This window comes from Taeniopygia guttata, chromosome 13 (genome assembly GCF_048771995.1).
Source record: "Taeniopygia guttata chromosome 13, bTaeGut7.mat, whole genome shotgun sequence".
NCBI classification, from domain to species: Eukaryota; Metazoa; Chordata; class Aves; order Passeriformes; family Estrildidae; genus Taeniopygia; species Taeniopygia guttata.
In genome coordinates this window covers 13,231,699-13,254,145 of record NC_133038.1, presented here as the reverse complement: position 1 = coordinate 13,254,145, position 22,447 = coordinate 13,231,699, and the positions used below count along the sequence as shown (strand labels likewise).

At 38.0% G+C, this 22,447-nt stretch overlaps 1 protein-coding gene across 17 annotated transcripts in view; it reads right to left on the bottom strand.

Moving 5' to 3' along the window:
* TENM2 (teneurin transmembrane protein 2) overlaps positions 1–22,447 on the bottom strand; it is a 613,377-nt gene that overhangs the window by 425,420 nt on the left and 165,510 nt on the right. For all 17 annotated transcript variants that reach the window (XM_072935329.1, XM_072935331.1, XM_030284000.4 and 14 more), the window contains exon 4: positions 13,083–13,358. In XM_072935329.1, coding sequence (XP_072791430.1) covers positions 13,083–13,358 — 276 coding nt within the window. The remainder of the gene's footprint in view (positions 1–13,082; positions 13,359–22,447) is intronic.

Here is a 22,447-nt window from a genome sequence, read left to right as displayed (position 1 = left end):
AGATAGACTGTAATAAAAACTATAAATTTAATTACAGTGTATCTTTGTTTTGGGGGTATAGGCATGGCTTAGCTATGAATCTGATGTCAGAATCTCCAATACACTCTCCTTTCCTGCTGCTGGCTTTTCTTGCAGCTGATCTGATAGAACAGTTTTCACTATGGTTGTATTCTAATGCAAAAAATAATCACTAACCAAATGATAAATGCATTCACAACTGTATTTAAAGCATGAATGAGTCATATACGTGCTCACATATGAAATCTGAAACAGAAATTATCATAGTGTGAGGTGTTTTGGTCCAGCATTTCTTTTAGATACATATGTCTAGTTGCTCTGAAAATCTGTTGGGGTTTTATTAAATAGCATTTTTTTTCACAGTTATAGAGTCAAGTCTGTTAGAATTCCTGTCAGAAATACACAACTTTGGTTCATGCTGATGTATGTTAGCTGATTACTTTCAGCTTTAAGCATCATTTTGGGTTTGTGTTCTTTAGAGGAATCACAGGAAGGCAGAACCAGGAGAGCCTGAGAGGCACCAAAGGCTTCTTTGGAGCCCCTGCCCCACTCCTGATTATCATGTAGAGCAGCCCAGCCCCTCTGCAAACACAGATCTGATCAAATGGGGTTTGAGCTCATTTCCCTTGTCGTGCTCACTCTGATCTGCTCAGGTGCCTCTGTCACAGCTCTGCCTGCTGCTCACAACCAGCTCCCGACAGCGTCTCCAGGTCTGTGCCTGCACTGATTTCAAAGTCACTCTCTTCCTTCCCTCTCCTTGTGCAAGTTTGTACATCTTTATAATACCTTCTGACTAATTTATCACATAGTAAAGATTTTTAAAAAATCATTATCCTTTTGATCTAAAAATCCTTATATTTCATCTTTAATATGTTCTTTAGAGAGGTTCTTTCTGGAGAACTTGCCACATATGTTCTACTCCTCTGAGACATAACAGCGAAACTCAAGAAATACTTCAAATCACATCTAAAATGGTTTGAAAAGATTTTGTTTGTAGAAAAAAAAGCAACATTGCTTTCAAGCTAAGAAAAAAATATAGTATATTGCAGTACATATGGCACAAGAAGACTAACAGAAAGGAAATACAGGAAACCAATATTTGAAAGATTGTCAAAATTTATCACCACAGAAGTGATCTGAAGCATTTTTAACATTCCATTACTTCATGAACTAGACTCAAATAAGGAGGGACAAAAGTCAGGAAAAGAAAAATATTGATTTTTTCAGATCATTTTTCTAAGATGATCGTTATTTCTGTAAAATGATGTGCTCCTCCATTTGTTTTAAGCCATGCAAAGAATTCATCAGAAGGAGAAAGAGAGAATAACCCTCACTTTGCACATTAATACTGTAATATTCTGCTTTATAAAGAGTGCTTTTAAGCCATCACGTGTCAAACGAGACTAGGAGATTATCTGGAACCACATTAATGTCTTAAGCTCAAGGCACTATGTTACATTAGAACAAATGTAGGAAAGTGGAATAAATTATCTTTCAGACAAAGACAGGTAAATGCCATAATATTTTTACCAGGATTGAAAATGATGGGGGAAAAGATGGTGAAAAGCATCAGTTTAAAAAAAAAAAAAAAAAAAAAGAAAAAAAAAAGAAAAAAACTCTTAATACAAAATATCAGAGAACTGACCAAAGCCAGAAAAAACACAGCGATGCCTGCTCTACCTCCTTTACTCTTCACCATGTAGAATTGTTTATCTTCATGATGCTGACTGTGAAGTCCTCAGAATTCTGTCCAAATCTTCCTCCTCAGCTCCAGCCTCCAAACTGAAGCACTGCAGTACTGACTGTTCCCAGAGAGTTTTCTCAGTATCTTTAGCAAAACAGCTGGACTGATGATAATACAGAAAACACTGATTATCAGTCTCTGCCTGCTGTGATTATAGGCCAGTCTCCTAACATTTATCACAGGTCTCATTCATTTTTTCCTTAAAAAAACCCCAAAACCCCCACATAACTGTAATCACACTAGGCTGCCTTCATCTGTCCTGCTACCTAGAAAAGTAAAATGCAATTAATTAATTCAAACCACATAAAAAATGTGAAAACATATGGGAAATTCTGCTTTAAATGAATAGAAACCTTCATTTGGAAAGATTAGATGGTACTCTGTCACCCACAAGAGCTGGGCTTCATTATGTACAGAGTGTCCTTATTCCTGTGAAGGACATTTAGCCCAAAAAGAGAGAACCTTCAGGGGACAGGACAGGGAGTCCTGATGGAGACAGAGGACACACTTGGAGTGTGATTCAATCCCAAAATTTAGGACTAAACTGAATATGCATACCCATCTTCAAATACTCTCAGGGAAGTCAAATTATAGGTTAAGGAATAAAGTATCTGAAAGAATTAAATCTGGCTAAGTATCACAACAGAAGTGGTCTTGAAATATGCAGTAATTTTCCAGAAAATTAGAACTGGCAAATGAATATAGATGATTGAGACTCAAGGAGCCTTTGAGAAGCTGTCCAGGGATATACTGACAGGACTGGGCACATAAGGATTATTATTTAACTATTTAATACTGAAAATGTAGAGAACTCTGTGAAAGAAGGAAATGAACTGATTTACATATATTATTAGCTTCAGAAATACAGCTTGGAAAGTTTGCTATACTGAAAGTTTGCTATAAAAGAGGCTTTAAAGTAAACCAGAATTTATACAGAGATAAAGTTTCAGAATTTATTCGCTGAATTGTTCTGGGTTGCTTTTGAAGAGCAGCACACCCAGCACACATGGTGAGCAGTTGGTTTGGATGGTAGATTCCTGGTGTTCCACTGGCTGCCCCAAACCTGGAACCTCTTTGGACTCTTCTTTCCTTTGCCCCTCTGGTCAGAGTCCTACCCTTGACCTAATCCTCCAATGCACTACCTGTGCACTGAACAAAACTGGTCAGAAACAGCTTTTTAACACAAGAGTCAGTGATGTCCTGTTTCACTGAGCAAAAGAAGTTTAAATAGGAAAAAGAATAAAAGAACTACAAAAGACAAACTTCAGTCACTGAAGCAATTACAGTCATCCCTTGTTTTGTCCATATCCACGCTGTGTAATATAGCTGGAGGGTACAGCATTATGTGGGAGGTATAAATAGCACACGCCTCCTTAAAATAATTCCCTTCCTAAAGAAAACTAGAAAGAAGAGTAACTTCTCTGTAATTCATCTCATTTCAAGTTTACTAAATATAAATGTTCTGTGGAAAACTGATAAACTTATTTATCTAGTGTCACTCAAGTAAAAAACAAAATAAATTCCCCCAGGAATCACGATTACTCATTCTTACAACTCAGCATCTCAGGAAACAGAAGCTATATTTTCACTCTTGAACGCTAATTTGATGTTGAGAAAAGTCCTTTAACCATTTGTGTGAAAAAAATCCAACTGCTACCTCTCAATATTTCTGAATGACAGCAAAGAGTGTAGAAAAGAGCTCTGAGCAAACAAATTATGCTCACACATTGTGCCTTGCCTACAGGCATGTTGCTGTAATGGAGTGATATTATGCCTTTTTACAAGATGGTATCTCAGTTTCAATAGGGCAAACATGGCAAGGAAGTTTTGGTTTCCATGGGCTCTTTGGACTTTCAGGCAAATACAATTTCACCCACTCAGTGATGATCTTCTCCCATCAGCAACGTGCTACTGAAAAGCCTGAATGACTTGAACAGTCAGCAGTTCCTGAGATATTTATAACAACTTCAGAAACCACAAAAGTCATCCTTCCCACTGAATAGCTGCTCAGCTGCAAGAGAGATGCTATTTGAATGCCCTCAATAATACTAGCATGCTTCTTAATAAAATGAAAACTAAAAAATTACCAAAGTGTCTTCTTCCATCTCAGCCTGTAAGAAATCAAGCTTGATAAGTTCATATTTTTATTTCATTTACCCATATTTCTGCATTATGTATTTGGGAGCCCAGAGAAAATATCGAAGGACAGAAGATATGAGTATGAGTTTGTACTGCATCTAAATACAGTCTGATATGCTCTGAGGATGAACTGTACTTGTGATACATTCCAGGAATCAGCTATGTTTCTTAGAGTCCAGCTTGTGTAAATCTTTCTTTCAGACCTGAGCACAGATGGAAAATCACTGTGCAAGCACAGACTAATGAACAAATGGTACATACAAGCCTCAGGATTTTACACATGTTCAGTGTTAGGGCAGGTGCCTCCAGGAGCCAGCATGGAGTACACTAGCAACTTTGTAGTAGCTACACCTCCTTCTGGAACTTTATTCACAAATAAAACTGCCTCTTCCTCTGACACCAGTGCTGTTCTGCTGCACAGGACTAAGCATCCAGAAACTTGTGGGTATTTTCAGGGTAAGAAATGAGTTTGTACTCCACTACAGTGTAAGTGGTGCTGATGAAATGTAAGAAACCCAAATGGACACCAGGAAAACAGCCCTGTTTTAGCACTGGGTTGTTCTAACTACCGTTTCAATCTACACATAGCTCTTTTGCCAGTTTTCTCCATAAGGACACTTTTTTGCCATTTCTTTACACAACTAAAAGGAGTGGTATCATATAGAAGCAATGCCTTTCCCAAAAGTCAGTGGGTTTAGCACATGAACATAGAAGATCACAGCAATGGCACCCTCTGATGTCAAAGAGAAGCACAAAATGGGGGTCAATTATTTGAGCTGGGAAAAACATTTAAAGCTACTTCACATAAATCTGCTGCATGGACAGGAGTCCCACTGCAAGCTGAAAAATATACGGAGTTAGCTTTAAGAACAATGATAACAAGTCTTTGAGAGCAGGTAACTTTAGGAAAAGACAAGTTCTTCAAGGTACTTCCATCTCCCCAGTATCATCACATCTTTCCTTTATGGGTTTAGCCTAATCTGATATTCTTTATCCACAAGAGAGACAAAATATAAATTGAAAAAACAGTCCTCTACTTTTACCAGAGATAGTGTTTCTTGTTCACAGATGGTTAAGATTTCAGCATGGTCTCTGTGGTGCTACCAACAGCTTTTGAGGTGTTGAAGAACTTTGATGAGAGGCCTGCGAGCCAAAGGCTGAACAGGCAAGTGGACAAACAGCTGCTCATAAGAAACCTCTCACTTGATTTGAGAGGCAGAGCTTCAGCCCTCCTGAATCACTGCCAATCATCCCCTGAGCTTCTTACAGGAAGAGTGTAGAAAAGAGAGTCAGCAATTTCAAATGCTACAGAGAGGCTGAACAAATAGATAAAAGTACTTCCCTTATCACTGCCAAGGAAGGAGAGTGTCATAGAACTTGTAAAAGCTTAAATTAAGCAGAAAGTTGTCTGTAACCTGTCTGAAATATAAGGAAATTAAAAGCAAAGAAAAAAAGTTAATTTTCAGGTTGCTCCTATAGTATCTGGCAGAAGTCCTTCAATTCTGCTTCTGCAAAAAGTCACAACAGAACATTTTACTGATAAAAAACACCCAAACAAAAAACCCCAAACAGCACCAACAACAAAATTAGGCTTATTAATTAGATTTTCTCTCATTTGACCTAAGCAATGGAACTCAGAAGCATGTTTTATAAATTACTACCTAAGAATTAAGTGAAAAAAGTTTTATAATAAAAGAGAGTAAAAGATGAATAATATCTTTCAAAACTCATTAGTTATGGGATAATTCCGTTTTCAAAAAGCTCTATTTAGTCTAATATATACATATGAAACCTTTCCTATCCATTTTCCATCTGAAGGGGAAGTCTATCCTACCTGAGTAGAACATGACACTTCAACATCACATTAACAATCAATTCAAACCCATTGCCTTCGACGCTGACAGATTCCTTGAAAAGAACAGTGAGCAGAGTGTAAACACAAAGCACATCCTACGAAATATTGAGAAAATGAAATGACACTTAAACAGCCACCTACATGTCCCTTTACACATGTGACAGTAGGCATTCACTGCAGCACCTGAGCTGATTGGCCAGACTCAGGCTGAGCTTTATAAATGAAGTATTGGCTAGAAAAAGCAGTGTGTACCTTGATGTAATTATGCACTAATCAGTGAAGTATGCAAGTATTTGTAATTAGGGAGATTATTAATAGTGAGATACCATACGTGAGGATAGGTACCAGTCTCTGGTGTGACTAAGTTAGAAGAAGCATTTGGTAAAATTTCTCATTTTGAAAAGCAAGACAAAATACATTCAGAGTATGGATTCCCATGATCTGTGCTTCAGTTTACAAGGGAAAAGTAAAATGCTTAGGTTTTGTTTCACTTTATTAAATTTAGTTATACACTAAGTACAGACAAAGCTGCAAACCTTCCTGCAAAGGTTTTATCATTCATCAGCCACACACAATGCATTTAGCACCAAGCTGGATTGACTTTATCAGACACAGATCTCTTTTATAGAAAAGAATAAAAAGGCATTATTCTAACTCAGTTATGGTTTGAACAAAGGCGCTGCTGCTTGCTTACCTAGGTGACCTATATCATCTAAGTTTTCTTTTATAAAACTAATAATTGACAAACTGAATAATGTACTGTAATGGAGTTCTTGTTAAACAGTTTCATCATTTCTCTACTAGATGGAAAGGCTCATGATTAAATAATAATTGAAAAATCTTGTGGTTATTTTGAGAGGTTTTTTTTATAAAACTCTCCATGTTGTGACCTTCACACAGTGATGTAGATACAGCTGCAGGCAAAAGCTCTTTCCTTAGAATTCAGGAAAAAGGAAGATCCCAGCTAACCTCAGCAGTTTATGAACCCAGCTGCCGCAGTATTTTCCAGATAGCCTTAATTCATCAGCCCATATTTCTGTTTTCCTCAGTTTCCTGGCTAAATATTGGACTTAAATTCCTCGGTCTCAATTCCTGATTGCCTTAGTTCATTGATTATGAGGAGGGCATTCATATTATCCAAAAAAAACCCACCATGAAAAGAGAGACTGCAAACAAAATACAGCTTCAGCAGGCCCTTGAATGGGATATGGACAAAAAGCCCAATGATTCTGTGCCAGAGCAGGGCACAGAATGTGGGACTGGAGTCGCCCCAGAGGCAATGGAAAATTTTCCAGGTGCTGAAGCCCTGACTGAAATGAATGGGGAGAACAGTATGGGCATTCATGGTGTAAGACCTCACCTCACCATATCCAGAGGGACTTTTTGGGTTGATTTTGGGTTTTTGTGGGCTTGTGTTGGATTTTCTGCTTGTTTGTTTTAGCATTCCATCCATTCCCCCTGCAATCATGAGTGCTAGAAACATCAGTATCTCTAGGAGGATGAAACCCAAGATCCTGATGCACATCTCCCACGTCAACACGGATCTGAATGGAAAATCTAACAGCTGCCCAAGTGCTGAATGTCAGCTATGAGCACCTGAATGTCAAGATGGCATTTGGGTTTACTCTTTTAGGCCACCAAGGCAGAGCTCTCTTGCCACATCTCCATCCTTAACCTCTAGAATATCATCAAGCACTTTGTTCCAGATAGTATTTATTGAGCTTTTTCAATATATACCAGACAGTGAAGCAGTAATTCATCACATCATCCTGCCAACCTACACTGCAGTCTTGCTGGGTTATATTAAAATTGCAACAAATGTTTAAGTTTTTAATACTGTCATTTCATATTCCTGTCTTACACAAGGCTTTAAAGTTTACCAGTACTACATATCCACTTTTTCTCCTTAACCCCATCATCTAGACTCTCCCTGCACTGAATACATAAGCCATTTACCTGGACCAAATTGAGTTTATGTGTAGTTAAGTCTTTAAAAGTCATTCCTGCTAGTCAATTCCCTCATTAGGAAACCACTTCCTATCAGAAGTGCCCTCAGGTTTTGAGAGCACATCAAAATTGGATCCACTTAAGCAACTGAGCTTTGATACTGTGCTTAATGACTTTCTAAATTTGTCATTTACAAAGTACTTTACAAGCCTTCCTGAAGAAGAGCTGAAGTCTGCCCATGCAGGAGCTCACCTCCCCAGCTCTCCTCCTTCAGGAGCCTCGGTGATGTATGACGTGTGCGATGCCATTTTCCGAATGGATGACATTTCATTTCAATCCCAGCCTTTCCTTGGGACCATCTGGCCACTTTCTCAGTGAGGAACAGATCTCACAACTGTGACAGCTCTTCCTTCTCCTCTCTCAGATCGGTGCCTCCTGTTGTTCCCCAGCTACCTGGGTCGCTCTGGGAGAGAAACAGCCACAACATTCCCAGACATTTTTCCCTACAGAAACCAGCTCTCCACTATGCCATATAGAGCAAGTCTGCATCTTCCCTGCTGTTCCTTGTACCAAAATATCGATATTTTATCCCAAAATTATGAAGGCATATTATGTTTCCCACACACAGGCATTTGATGATGACACAGACCTGCTCCAACTGCATCACCACTATTTAAACATCCCCTTTTAACAAGGTAAGTATTTCCTGTTGGTGAAAACAAATATTTCTTGGTGGAGAAATTTTAGCAAGCAATCCTAATCTCCCACTTGTTTAACCCAAACAGAATTCTGGGACCAACAACATAAAAAGCTTTTACTTTCTACTCCCTTACAACTCAGACACATTAGCATGCATACGACAAACCCAAAATAGTCTCAAGAGTAGAACCACAGTGTTGCTATAATCTTTCCTGCAAATTATGAAGTGTGAAATAGAAAGCTAAAAAAAAAAAAAAAATGAAATATTGATAACAACATGTCAAAATTACAACAGTAAAAGTAAGAAAATAAACTCCCTGGTTGTCATCTGTCTGGTGCCTTTTTGTAAACTCCGGTGATGCAATAACATCTTTTCTATCGTAATTCCAAGTTTGCTATTCAGCAACATCCCAGGAAAAGCTCAGATTATACTGCTCATAAAATTGAAACAATGGTACACTGGGAGGTCAGTTTGAATTATGAGGTGGGATTATGTTTTGATTTTAAGGTTTACAGATGCATTCAAGAAGTTACTGTAGGAAATTGCCATTGAAAACTTCACAGCAGGGGAAAAATAGAAAAAAAATATAATTTACCTGATTTTTCATAAGATTCAATCAGAAGTACAACACAAATACAATTTTTCATCTTTTACCTTATAATTTTTCCAACTTTATTTTCTTTATTCATGGCACTCTTTCATTTAGTAAGTGATATGCACATAAGGTATTGTCTGATACTCAACTTTTAATTGCTACAATAAAAAGCACCACCAAAGCAATATAGAAAAAATAATAAAAGTCATTGCCACCAGTACATCTAGAATAGCAAATACTGATGGATATTGAACCTGAAAATATCAGTGCAGCACATTATCTATTCCATTATATACAATAATGTTACTAGCAGAAAAAGTGTCAAGGGAACAACTATGTACCAAAAAAAACGAAAGTCACCAACACTATTTGTAGATTTTTCTCTTTCCCAGCAGGATCTAGATTCACATCAAACTGAAAACCCTCCTTCTGTGTTCACTTTGAGCCAACGAGTTAATTTCAGCACTCAAACCAAGATTTGCCCTGAGTTTACATCCTACTGTTCCATCCTCTTTTCCTCTACCTAAGATTACCTTTTCTCTTCTCTGTTATTGGCCTGTTCTGCTGTTCACTCCCATCTGCCTTATGTCACTTGAATTTCACTGCTTTCCTAACAGCCTGTAACTGGTCATTCAACAACAGTGAAGCTAGAAAAAGAGAAAATTGCAGATCTCTTGCAAAAAGATTCTGTACATAAATGCTACTTAATTATGATCATTCTGTTTTCATGTATTTTTAAACTGAAAGTTACCTTATTTTACAATGTTTTATTTTTTTTAGAAGAACATGATTTTCAATTCAACTTTAAAGAAAAAAAAAAACCAAAAACATAAAAAAGCAACCCTGAAAGGGTAGTTACTTCAAGGTCACTACCTAAACATGACCAACCCCTATGCTTTACTCTGGAAATAGAAATACTGTAGGTTTAGAAAAGAACAAGGCAACTGATGAAAAAAAAAATCCTATTGAAAAGTTTGCCACGATGTTTCAGAATAAATAGTTACAAGATTTAATCAAAGAAAAACTAAGCATTGAGGAACCCTGCTGTATCCCCTATAGCTCACACCTGCATCCCCACAGGTGATTCTCTCTCCAAAGATGGCACATGACACCAGAGGCGATCTGTATTTCTAACTGGTCTTTTACAATTGCATGCATTAAAAAAAAAAACAACAAAAAAACCCCAAAAAAAACCCAAAAAAAACCCCCACAATTAATTTACCTTAATCTCACAACACAGTACATCATGTTGAGTAACAATCTGATGACAGATTTGTGTTACAAATTCAGAATTGATCTGTCTAAAGAAGACATGGTCACATCTAGACAGCAGCAAAAACTAGAAGATACAGTAAGAACTTAGAGTCTAATTAGATTTCTGAAAATATAAGTGTTTGTAAAGTATCAGTAAGGTGTTTGGTGAGGAAGAATTTCAGTATACCAAGTAAAATATGGAACTTAATGAGTTTCCATTATTTCAATTTACCTATAAGCATTCCAAGCCTGCTAATATTTCAAGGTTCACAGCATTCTGGTTTATGATAAAATTAAATCATACTAAATCTACAAGCGCAGAAAATGGTCACAAGCTTTGTGAATGGATTTGAACGGGAGCAATTTTTAGAAATTAAGCTTCCTCTGTGCTACCTGGAAATAACAAAATAGATTTATTGATACAAAAAATTATGAGAGGTATGGTTTGTTTGGGGTTTTTTTAAAGTTGAAATTGTGATAGGATCTCAATATTTAAAAAACAGTCATCTTTTAGAGCTGTACTACTCTTTCATGACCCTTGAGCTGTATCAGGGAAAATCCTTTAACAATACTTTCAATAAATTCAGGGGTGTAAGCATCATGAGTTCCTCTAATATTGCTAGACATAAATGAGTAAAGTCTCATACCATGTAATGTCTTGCTTTATGTTGGTATCCTGCAAATATGAAACCATATCAGAGTACAAATTTCTCTTGAAATATAGATTCTTGTTACTTCCTCTCAGGATGAACACCTAGCAGGTTATCGATCTGCTTCTGAAGGACACAGTGCTTATTATGTAGAAAACCACTGCTGGGCACAAGTGTGAGAAATTAATGATGGTTTTGTAAGTGTCCACACTGTGGTGTTGAACCAGTGGGGCAACTGTCAATCTATATGATAATGTATCCCAAAACTTCATAAAATCAGTGATGTGAAGAAGCATTGATTTTTGAGCTAACCAGGGTTTGTGAGAGAGTAAGGCTAAAAAGTTTACTGAAGTTAACACTTCTGTGTACACAACACCTTGCGTGCTGTTTTTTTTAAACAACCAAACACACAGAAACCCAAAATTAATTCCACATAGTGGTGTATTACTTGCTTGCTGTTTGATCATGTTGTTCTTTCTCCTATTAATATCATTGTTAGAAACATGAAAAATGGATTCACTGCACTGTATTTCCAGTTACTGAATAATTCACTTATTATGGGGAAGAAAACGAAAAACAAGTGAACAGACTCATTCTTTTATCAGTCTGTGACAGTGTGTATATAAAAGTGGGTTCTGAGATCATTATGTTTTCTTAGACAAAAGGTGTAACACACTGCTGCCACTGAAATGGAGACAACCACCTGCACAGAAGTGAATTCCTGCTGCAGCACTGAAGCCCAACCATTCCATATTGTCAGAATTCTATTAGTCAGGACTTTTATTTGAAATTATGCTCAGAAGCCTTAACAAAACTGTACTAAAATCAATGGAAGTTTTCATATTTTCTGTGAATGGCATTATTAAAAGGAAAAATCAATTAACTGCTCACTGATTTTTTTTAAAACATGAGCTTCCTTGTACAAACCATTATTAGTAAATGCACATTCCCTCCTTAGTTTTGATGAAGAAATGTATCCTGCTATGCCTATGGAGAGGATATATTACATGAAGATTCAATTTAAATCAACAAAAAAAAAGACTGTTGTTACAAACAAAATCAATTGCACTTTGCTGAACTTCTTCCTATCAACATATAAACTGTAATTGTGCCCTGTTTGCTTTGACAAGCAGTAGCATGTGTTTCCAGAGCCTGGCACACCCACTTTGCTGAAACCAAGACAACTGTCAGTGAATACAGGGAGGAGCCCAAAATAAACACCTACAAAAATGCTCTTCTGGGAGGCATCCAACACGTATCAAACAGAATTGTATCCCTGGTGTCCTGCTGCTGGAACAGTTGTTCTGAGAGTTGATGATGCTAGGGAGGTTCCTCTTCACCTCCTCAGAATGACAAGATCCAAACCCCTTTGTCTCTATTTTAACTAAGCTGAGTTTACACTTTCATCACCCTATAGGATGGAGAAAAAATTCCTGCAAATCCTTTTTTACTATTTTCTCTCTAAAGTTCTTTAAACCTATGAGCCCAGAAAATTCCCCAGTTAAGAACCTTAGGGTGATCCACGCAAAGGACCTGAATTTGGATATGTGCACCTGAGAGGACAGTGCAGAACACAGGAGAGTCAGACTACCCCTGCCACACTCTTCAGTCACAAGTGACTGGTGCTGTGCCCAAAGTCTCATTTCTGTGAGACTTTAAATTACACTAAACACAAGCGTTCCGCCTCAGCCTGATGCATAGATTTGCTTTCCAAAAGCTCCACAGTACCAGTATTAAAAGAGCAAAATAATTGTTTTTACAACTTCAAAACCATGGAAAAAATACATAAAATTAAATCTGATTGTTATGAGTTAGCATAATTGCTACAGCTATCAGCACATTGTGGATTATTAATATTACTTCAAGCTGTGTAGAAAAATCACATATACAAACTATTTCTCTTTGGAAATTTCTTTCTGCTTCTAATCATTAAGTTTAATTTAAGATACTTGGAGCACAAACTTCTGTGACAGATTATGGCATGAAAAGTAAATTGTAAGATCACACATAATATCTATCATATGATGCACATATAATAGTTTCCTGATAGTGATGCCAAAAAAACCCAAACCAGATTTAGTCAAACCGAGAAAGTGCAAACTTCACCTTTGAAAGCAGAGTGATGTATTTTTAGTAGGTTAGGAATAGTAGAATAGGAGTACACTGAAGGCAAACCCTACCGTTCTCCTCGTCTGACTTGTTCTCGTTGTCGGAGTCGGTGAGCGTGAGAGCCGAGTTCTCCCGGCTGGACAGGCCGGAGCTTCTCCTGGATTTGATGCCCCTGCCCCAGAGCCTGATGGCGTGCTCGGGGGACATCCCTCCCTCCGTGTCCGAGTCGTTGTCCGAGCCCGTGCTCAGGGAATAGCCCTGGTGCAGGATCCCGATGTCCGAGCAGTACCCGCTCCGGTGCGGAGACGGCTCGCAGATCCCCAGTTCTGCAAGGGTGAAGTTTGTTCCTAGAACCACAAGGGCAAAAAAAAATAAACATTAAGTCATTAAAAATCTAGAGGATTTATTTTCAGCTTGAAAATATCAGATCTCTTTTTAATTTTACGCAGTTCTGCTGTATACTGATGAATTACTTACAGAAATTTCTGGCGCACTGGTCTAGCAAGACTTAACCTTGAAAATATTGAATGTATTTAAAATGGATGAAATATACAAAATAAAGGTAGGAAAGGTCTCTAAATTCTAGGCTACTCTTTTGGCCCCAAATAATGAATCACTTAATTAACATAAACCTCATGACAAGTGCTAATGACACGACCTGCTTTAGTGTGTATGTAACCTCATATTTGTAGGACAGAGCATGAGCTTTAAAGTTATGCATTTGATTACTCAAAAAGAGATTTTTTTTTTAATGAAGCTAATTTTCACATACACAAGTCTTTCACAGAGATAGTGAAAGAATGGAAATCCATCAATGAGGTAACATGGAACTTTGTCACCAATTTTCTATTCACATTTGGTGTAACTGGTAATTTAATATCTGCTAAAGAAACAAAGATAGACTTTACACTGTAACTGTTTTCTTTTCCCTCCATATTCCAGAAGAAAGAATTAATCGATACCAAAATCAGGAGGTCATTTGGTTTAAAGGCAAAACTTTCTGAGACAATGTCAAAACACATGACCTTTAGCAGTTAATAACGACTCAGTGGACAAAATCTTATACATTTTTAAAGCACACTGAGTCCCCCAGGGTTCTAAGAAAGTCCAGAATTGCCGCCTGATTTCTGCTTATGTACTTGTTTCCTACAGTAATGAACAGGGCAGTAAAAAAATAAAGGGAAATATTCACTGGTCTCTAAGGCTTGCAAAGATTTTGAAAAGCAAAGTAATTTGAGCTTCATTACATTGGGCTAAAAACAAAAACCAGACTGAAGTTGCTGGCAGTATAACTGCCAATTATTTAACTAATTTCTTAATTCACAAGGAAACTAGATCTGTAGTCTGTGTTTCTAAAACAGTAGTTTTATTTTGTCCAAAATCCATTTCTATTTTTTCCTCTTCCTCTCTATATTTATATATTTGTCAGAATGAAGCTAAACAATGGAAGTTCATACACTAAATAAAACACTAAATAAAATAAGTGTCTGCTATTAATAAAGAAGGTAACTAGATTTTTTTTTTTTTTTTTTTTTTAAGTATTATAACTTCTTTCTCAGGTTAGCCAGGAAAGCTCATAGCATTTTAAATCCATCTGGTTCCCCTTTCTGTATCAGCTCTCTCCAGTCTCATATTTAACTGCCAAAGCACATTTTGGATAAGGGGTGTATGCACACATGTAAAACGCAAAACTGGGGTCCAGTTTAAATTTATTGCTGAAGCTCATCAGTTGAAGGAAGGGGATGGATTTCCCCTGGAAGCCTGAGTGATGTCCTCAGGCAGCAGTGACCAGGCTGGGGCGTGGCTCTGTCACCCTGAGGTCAAACAGCCCCGCAGTGACCCCGCGGCCACAGCGCCAGGGGAAGAATTCCCACCAGACAATGATTCTCAAGGAATGGAAAATTTAGTGGCAATGCGTAAAAAGAATATAAAAACGCTGACATTAAAAAAGCTAGCTCACTTTCATCAACACCAAATTAACCCAAACCCTTCTAGTTAAGAGCGTATTTTATCTGCCTTCTAATATTGAACGTAGCAATCAGAAATTTAGTGGTTTAGCCAAAAGCAGAGAACTCAACAGTCCTAAAAAAGAGCTTCTCAAGTGCACTTCATTCTAGAGATTTTTTGCTTGTTGCTGTCTTTTTGCCTTTTTTTTTTTTTTTTTTTTTTTAAATAAGTGAAGAGTTCTAGCATGACAGATAAAGCTACTGTTAAGGAAAATGTAAACTTTAATCATGTGCAATTTCAGTGGAAGATATTTAACAAAAACAGTATGACTGATTAGTTTTACTTCAGTCATGTTAGCAAACTAAGGTTAGACTTATTAATAAAAAGGTCAAAATCAAACCAAAATTAATATTAAAAATTTACTGAACTGAATCATAGTAGCCCACCCCAGGTAATGTTGACATTAGATACATATTAAAATTACTAAACTAATAATAAAAGTTTTTCAAATTTTCTTGTTTGCTAGTGGCACGTCTATAGATACACCCAAATTATGAATATATTAGCTAAATTAAGCTGTTGTATATACACAGTAAAACATTTTGATGATATTTGGTGGATTTCAACAGCCCTTACAAGCCCAGATGATTTCACTTTGATTAGCATCCTGTTCTTACTTTGCCTGAGGAAAATGGTATAGGCTCTGAAACACTATTCACAAAACTCGTTCACCCATTTGAGTTTTATTATCTGGGAACTTGGCATTTTCCAGCAACTGACAAAATTTTTAAAAATTGAGAAGTGGATCATATCAAGACCACAAATGGAATCAGCCCCTGAACCTCTGGGAAAGGATTTTCTATGCTGCTTCTCAGAAATCCCTTTATAGTCTTATGACCTGATGGTAGACATGAAATATTCTAGAAATTTCCCCATCTAGTAAAGACATGTTCTTTACTGGTAGATTTTAAATTAGTTTTATATACTAACTTTTGGCATTTGCTTCTGCAAAATATTATTTGAGACTTTTCTGTAATGCAGCATATATAACTTGTCCTTGGATAATAATCTTTTCACATCTACATACATATATAAAAGAGGTTTTCAGATATGTATTTTACATCCTAAAACATACAAATGTATCTCTATAATTCCTAATAGTTTCATAGCCCTTAATTTACTGTAAAATCTGAGGAAAGGAAGATGGAAATACTACAGTTATATTCTCTAGACTTTTCTTATTCTGGACCTAGTTCTCCTACATGCCTTGTTTTCCTAAAATGAAACTGCCCACATGTTCTGAATGACATATAAACTGCTTCCACTAACATATTCTTCTCTCATTTACTCAGCCATTACTGCACATTAAGGTATTAATGCCATCTGCAGACCACCAGTAGACCATGCATATTCACCCTTGTATATTCACATAGAGGATAAACAACATCTGGATGCACAGAAATAATTTGTCCAGTAATTCACAGAATAAGCTGAATTGGAAGAGGATCATTGAGTCTGGTCCAACCATCACACCCTGTGCCTGGTAGCATTGTCCAAACACCTCCTGAACTCTGCTAGGCTGGTGCTGTGACCTCTTCCCTGGGAACGCTCTTCCTGTGCCCAGCCATCCCCTGGATGAAGAATCTTTTTCTAAAATCCAACCTAAACCTACCCTGACACAACTTCAGGCCATTCTCTCAGGTCCTGTCATGGGTCACCACAGAGAAGTGATCAGTGTCTGCCTCTTCTCTTCCCCTTACAAGAAAGGAGACCTTCTGTACCCTGCTGTGTATGGAATGAGGTCTCTCCTCATTCTCCTCTTCTCCAAGAGACCAAGTGCCCTCAGCAGCTCCTCACATGGCTTCCCCTCAAAGCCCTTCCCCATCCTGGCTGCCCCCCTTTGGGCACCCTACTATTACTTTGCAGATGAAGTACAGTCTCATAAAAGATGGAAAAACACCTAAGTCATTCCATATCCACTCAGGCCACCAGAATACTTCATGTGGAATCCTGATGACAAAGTTCAGCAAGAACAACTCAGGCCTCCTTGCCTCAGTGCCAGCACAAACTACAGCACTGATGAACTGGAGAGAGGAAAGGCAGGCACAGCCTGGCCTGGGGTGAAGGTTTAGTGTCTCCTTCAAGGAGTACCATCCTTACAGCTCTAATGACAGTGGGAGCTCAGGCGTGGCAAGACAAGCAAAGGCAGCAGGGCTGTGGTGCCACGGGCTGCCGTGCCCTGGCCAGTCAGTCTGCTCTGCTGTGTGCCCACAGACAGATGCTGGCCCACAAGCCAAACTGCACTGCCAGCATCAGCAGGGTGGGACAGCATCCCCTACACCTGGGGCTTGCAGGGAGCTGAGAGGAACTGAAATGCCCCTCCCTGGAATGTCACTTGCAAAGCAGGACTGAAATGTGCAGGCAGAATGCGTTCTTGCACACTAAAAGCTTTTTTTCAGATTCTTGTAGCATCTACTGCTTTGCTGGTGACACTAAGAGAAAAGAGATGGATAACGTCGGATCCTTATTGGTAGAAAAGAAAGAAACTTCTTTCCCTTGAAGAACACAGGACCAAAAATAGAAAGTCACAAGGTTTTTGCTTTCTCACATGAAACAGCTTAGCAGTCTCCATGCTCAGTCCCTTCATCCCCTCCTGCAGAAACCACTAGATGATTTTCATTAAAGGAAGGCAGTTAAACCCAGCTGCTCCCTTAAGGTGTACATAATCTCTCATACAAAAACAGATCAGCAGCATTCTAGTTTAGCAGAGTAGTATAATGTTATGTACTTGATCATCATTGCCCATAATCTACACGCTGTGAATAGTCTCTCAATAGAATAGATGTTTTCCTTTAAATGAGGACATTACTTCTATTATCTCTTTAGTGCACTTCCTTGTACAGAAATTTACTGTTTCAGTTATTTAGGATATAAACACTTACTAACAGTGTGTTGAATTCAATGATGTACTACTGTACTCATTATCCCTACTAAGCCTAGAAAGCATCACCATTTCAGCAAAGGTTACTTTCACCTAACCCCTAGGCAAAGGTCTCATTTGGCTGATCAGAAACTGCATTTATTGCCCTTCTGAAGATTAATCTAATCCAGCTGTGATCGCTACAAGATGCCTCAGAGGAAGATCTCTGAAATGCACAGATAAGATAAATTTGCCTTCAACATGACATCAAGTTCAAGAGTGGGCTAAGTCTAAAATCAAAAGAATAAATATAACTCACAGTCTTTGCTACTACAATCAGTTACAGAAAATAATAAGAAAAATATATCGATTTAACATTCCATCCTTTCTCAAGCTTTTGTTATATTCACAGCTATAATGATTTTGCTAGTAGGAGTTCCACAATTTAGGTCTAATCTCTGGAAGAGGTCTCTCTTTTTAAAAATCTCTGACACACACTTAATTTTGCTCAGTTCTTTATAAATTCAGTCTGCTTTAGTCCCTTCTGCAACAAACTGACTAGAAGCAGCAAACAGAAATATTTGTGAACGTTGCAATTCATGGTTTGAATGTAAAATTAATTTCCTAGTTTCTCCCATCAATGACAGAAGAATTCTTTAACAGTCTTTTATAAACTGCCTTGCTCCTTTCTGACTCTGAGATGCTGGGCTGCTTTTGGCTGGGATAGAGTTGATTTTCTTCTCTGCAGCTGGAATGGGGCTGTGAGGGTCCTGCTAGTGCTGAGCAGTTCTTACACAGAGTCAGGGTGTAAGAGATCTCTTTTTCTCTCTATCCCACCAGCTGTATTTCTGGCATCACCTTATGGAGATGAACCTGATTTTGATGATATTCTGGCTTAGGGAAAAGTGTACATGTATGGCTTTCTCTGATGCTGTGTTGATTAAAGACAAACTCAGATTTGAGGGGACAAGAGGATGGAGCTAGGTAGCAAACTTGACTATTTATTATCTATCCCACACAGCCCACATAGAAATGCAAACCTTCAGGCTAACACTTTACTTTCTTAGCCAATCTTTCCAACTTTTCCAAGCTCTAAGGAATTGTAAAAGAAGTACAGCTTCATTTATTTTAAAGGGATGTGTTATTCCTTCCAACTGTCCGTTCTCAAACCTGAAGGAGATGGATGTGTGCAATTCTGTAAGCAATTGCTCTGCTCTCCTCTGTGCTTCACCCTTCTGTGCTCTCCCTGGGTGCACTTCTCCTCCTTCTCCTTGCTGATTAAGTGCCAGCAGACAGAAAATCTCAGGCTGAGCCTCCCCTATTATTCTGTGTCTGGCAGCAGAAGGCTGGGAAAGCCCTGCTCAGGGCTGACCTCGCGGGCCAGCAGCAGCTCCTGGGCACACCTGAGAGCTCCCAGCACTTCAGACTGCAGGAAATCTGCTGGATTTCAACAGAGATGCACAGACAGAGAGAGGGGAAAGATCCCAGGCTTGGAATCTCCCATTGAAAGCATGGATACCTTGGTTTAACCAACACAACATGAGCATCCATCTTAGAACCAGTCCCTGTCCAGTCTCCAAACAAACCAACCCCAAGAGACAAAAATTCAGTTCCTGGAACTTTTTCCTTTACAAGCAGCACAGAAAGAACAGATTGTGAAGCCTCATGGCAAATCCTGAAGTTCTTGTAAACTCCCCAGCTCTGGTCCAAATGCCTTCAAAGTAATAGTGGGTTTTGGAGGTGGTGGTTGGAACTGTTTTGGGTTTTGTTTGTTTGGGTTTTTGAAGTATAATTTTATTAAAAAGAGTGTGCATATTTTCTATTCCCAGCCCTGAAATGGATCAAACTGTGGAATAATTTTGTTAAATGCCTGTTTCCTTTTAAGAGATAGTGAATTTATAAATAAAATCCATCACAGAAACACAAGAAAATATTAGACATTTCTGTGTACCTAAAGTGATAGCTAGCATAAAGAACACAGGAAGAATTATTTTCAATCTGTTTTTTTATGTTTACCAACCTGCTCAACACCTGATACTATCTCCTGTCACACAAGCATAGGATTTTCCTATGAAGGAATAATAGCTGCAGCTCCATGGAAAATGCAAACTTGGAAGAGTAGTCAGTTTTAAAGATAATATAAGGAAAGAATGAAGTGCAATCCCAATAGATGATAGCTACCATTTAGTATCTATATTGACTATGCATGTTTGCAATGCACTCTTAGGCTCATTTGGCACAAAATAGTACAATAATTATACCATAGTCCCACAGAATTTCAAGTCAGTTTTCACCAGTAAAAAGATGTAATTTTCATTCTAGTCTAGCTCAGAAGATTTAGGTCTTCTGCTGTTAAAATATTTTCAATTGTGTAAGAAAAGGACAGTAAGTTTGCCTTAATTTCCAGTTGACTCTCTCTCTCTCTCTCTCTAAATATACATATACACATATAAAGTAGTTTTTTGATAAAATCACTCTATAGCTGTTTATCTTCACTGATACACTATACTGAGTTCAATTATTAAGAAAAAGCTCTACAAAAATCTGTAGTAAACAACCACTGGATAAATGAGCTGTTGATACTTTGCTGAATTAATGTAAAGCCTTTTCCTTATTTTTATACTCCTAAATCAAGATTTTAAAAGTGACAAAAGATAAACCACTGTTCACGACTTGATAAATAGGCTGTGCTCTCAAGAAACAGCAGAAGTCAATGGTAATAAGCTTTCATACTTCCATGACTGTTTAATTGGGAACTCTCAAAAAACCTGAATCAGCTGTCAACACAGACAAAACCTTAATTGTTTCTCTCTACCTTGCTTCACGAGCTGGGAACATGGCTACTCTATATTTTATGAGGGTCCCCAGGCACATATAAAGATTTCTGAGCACTAGCAGCTGTCAGCTCTTTAGTCACAAGGTGCTTCTTCACTGTAAATACCATGTCACTTAGAAATAATGGTAATGTAAATTGTAACCTGTACAGTAGAACAAAAAGTTTCAACCATTATTCGGCTGAGAACTTGTGTTTATATTCTGAATGACGTTGCTCCTAACATGTTTCAGAAATGACAGAGATATCAGCCTTTAACTCTACATTTCTAATCCTACTAGGAGCACCATCAGCAGACCAATATGAATGACTTTGAGGACTGAGAAAATAATTCATCTAAAATGAAGAGGTTCCCAAATAAATCAAACATTTTAAACTGAGAACTGCGTCAATTGGATAAGTCACATAAAACATCCTCATAAACTTCATGCCAGACTTGAAGAATAATAAAATAATTTGAGCACTATATTTTGGAGTAAGAGATAAATATATTATAATCAGGTATCAAGGGAAACAGCTCTTTGAGAAGTTTACCTACAAACAACCACATCTTCTTTTATTCACCAATTGTCTTCATTATATGAGATCAGGAAACATCTGTATTTATTTGACTGAATTATAAACTGCTTTCAGTTTTTCACTTTTAATCCTAAAATTAGCTAAATAATTAGTTATTTTCATCAGCCAGTCAGTTGTGGTATTATGAATGAATCAGTTGGCACCAATCCAGATGACAACGGGTCCTGAACTTTGCTACAGACAAAATACCAACCCTTATTACAGGATTTCTTTCATTCTACCAATGACTACTGCTTGCACACTGCACATGAAATCCCAAGCACACAAACACAGTGATCTGCCTTGCTGGCACATCCAGAGCTTGCAGGGCTACAGCAGCAACACTGCAGAGCCACCAGTTCCACTGCTGGAGCTCACTGGTCGTGCCAGGCATCTGAGGACCCATGGAGGAAGAAACATGATCTCCTCCCATGCACCTCTTTTCCTTCCCTACCTTGCAGTGCTTTCCAGGCAGTCACAACAGGCTGCTGTTTGATTTTGTTTTCCTGGTCCCTGTGTACCCATGTTGAACACCAAGATTTCAGCGGGTTGCACTCAGCAGTGCAGGCACAGGCTGTTCCAAGGTTCTCTTCCCACCTCAGCACCCCAACTCCCCTTGGTTAATGTAAACTGCTTCTCTATTTCATTCCAACTTCTCTGTGTTTCAGTGGCTTAGAATTTCAGCAGCAGTGTTTTAATTTAGACTACTTTTCCCTTCTTCAATGAACAGAGAAGTGTTCATTGTGTTATGTGCCAATAAACAGGTTATAGATTCTGTTTATTCAAACTTTTTGCTGTTAGAAACTGTCTTTGTTCTATAAAACTCCACTGGAACAATAGGGCCAGTTGTCCCTTCCCTTTCACTTTTGTCTCAGATTTGAAGGACTGCCAGCACTGACTTTATTGGTTAATAATAGAGGGACATGCAAGTGGGCCAAAGAGTGAGTCAAGCTCCTACAATCACTCTGCATTAAGTTTAACAGGTGGCAGTGTGCGATCCCCTGAAGAGGAAATATCAAGATATCTCAATTAGAACAACAGTTTTGTCAAATAATTATTTATGTATGGGAAAATGTTGACCCTGATTTTCACAAACTGACTTTAAAAATAATTATTTTCCCCCACTAGATCAAATATTCTACACAAGAACCAGTTGTAATTAAAAAAATAGTACACTT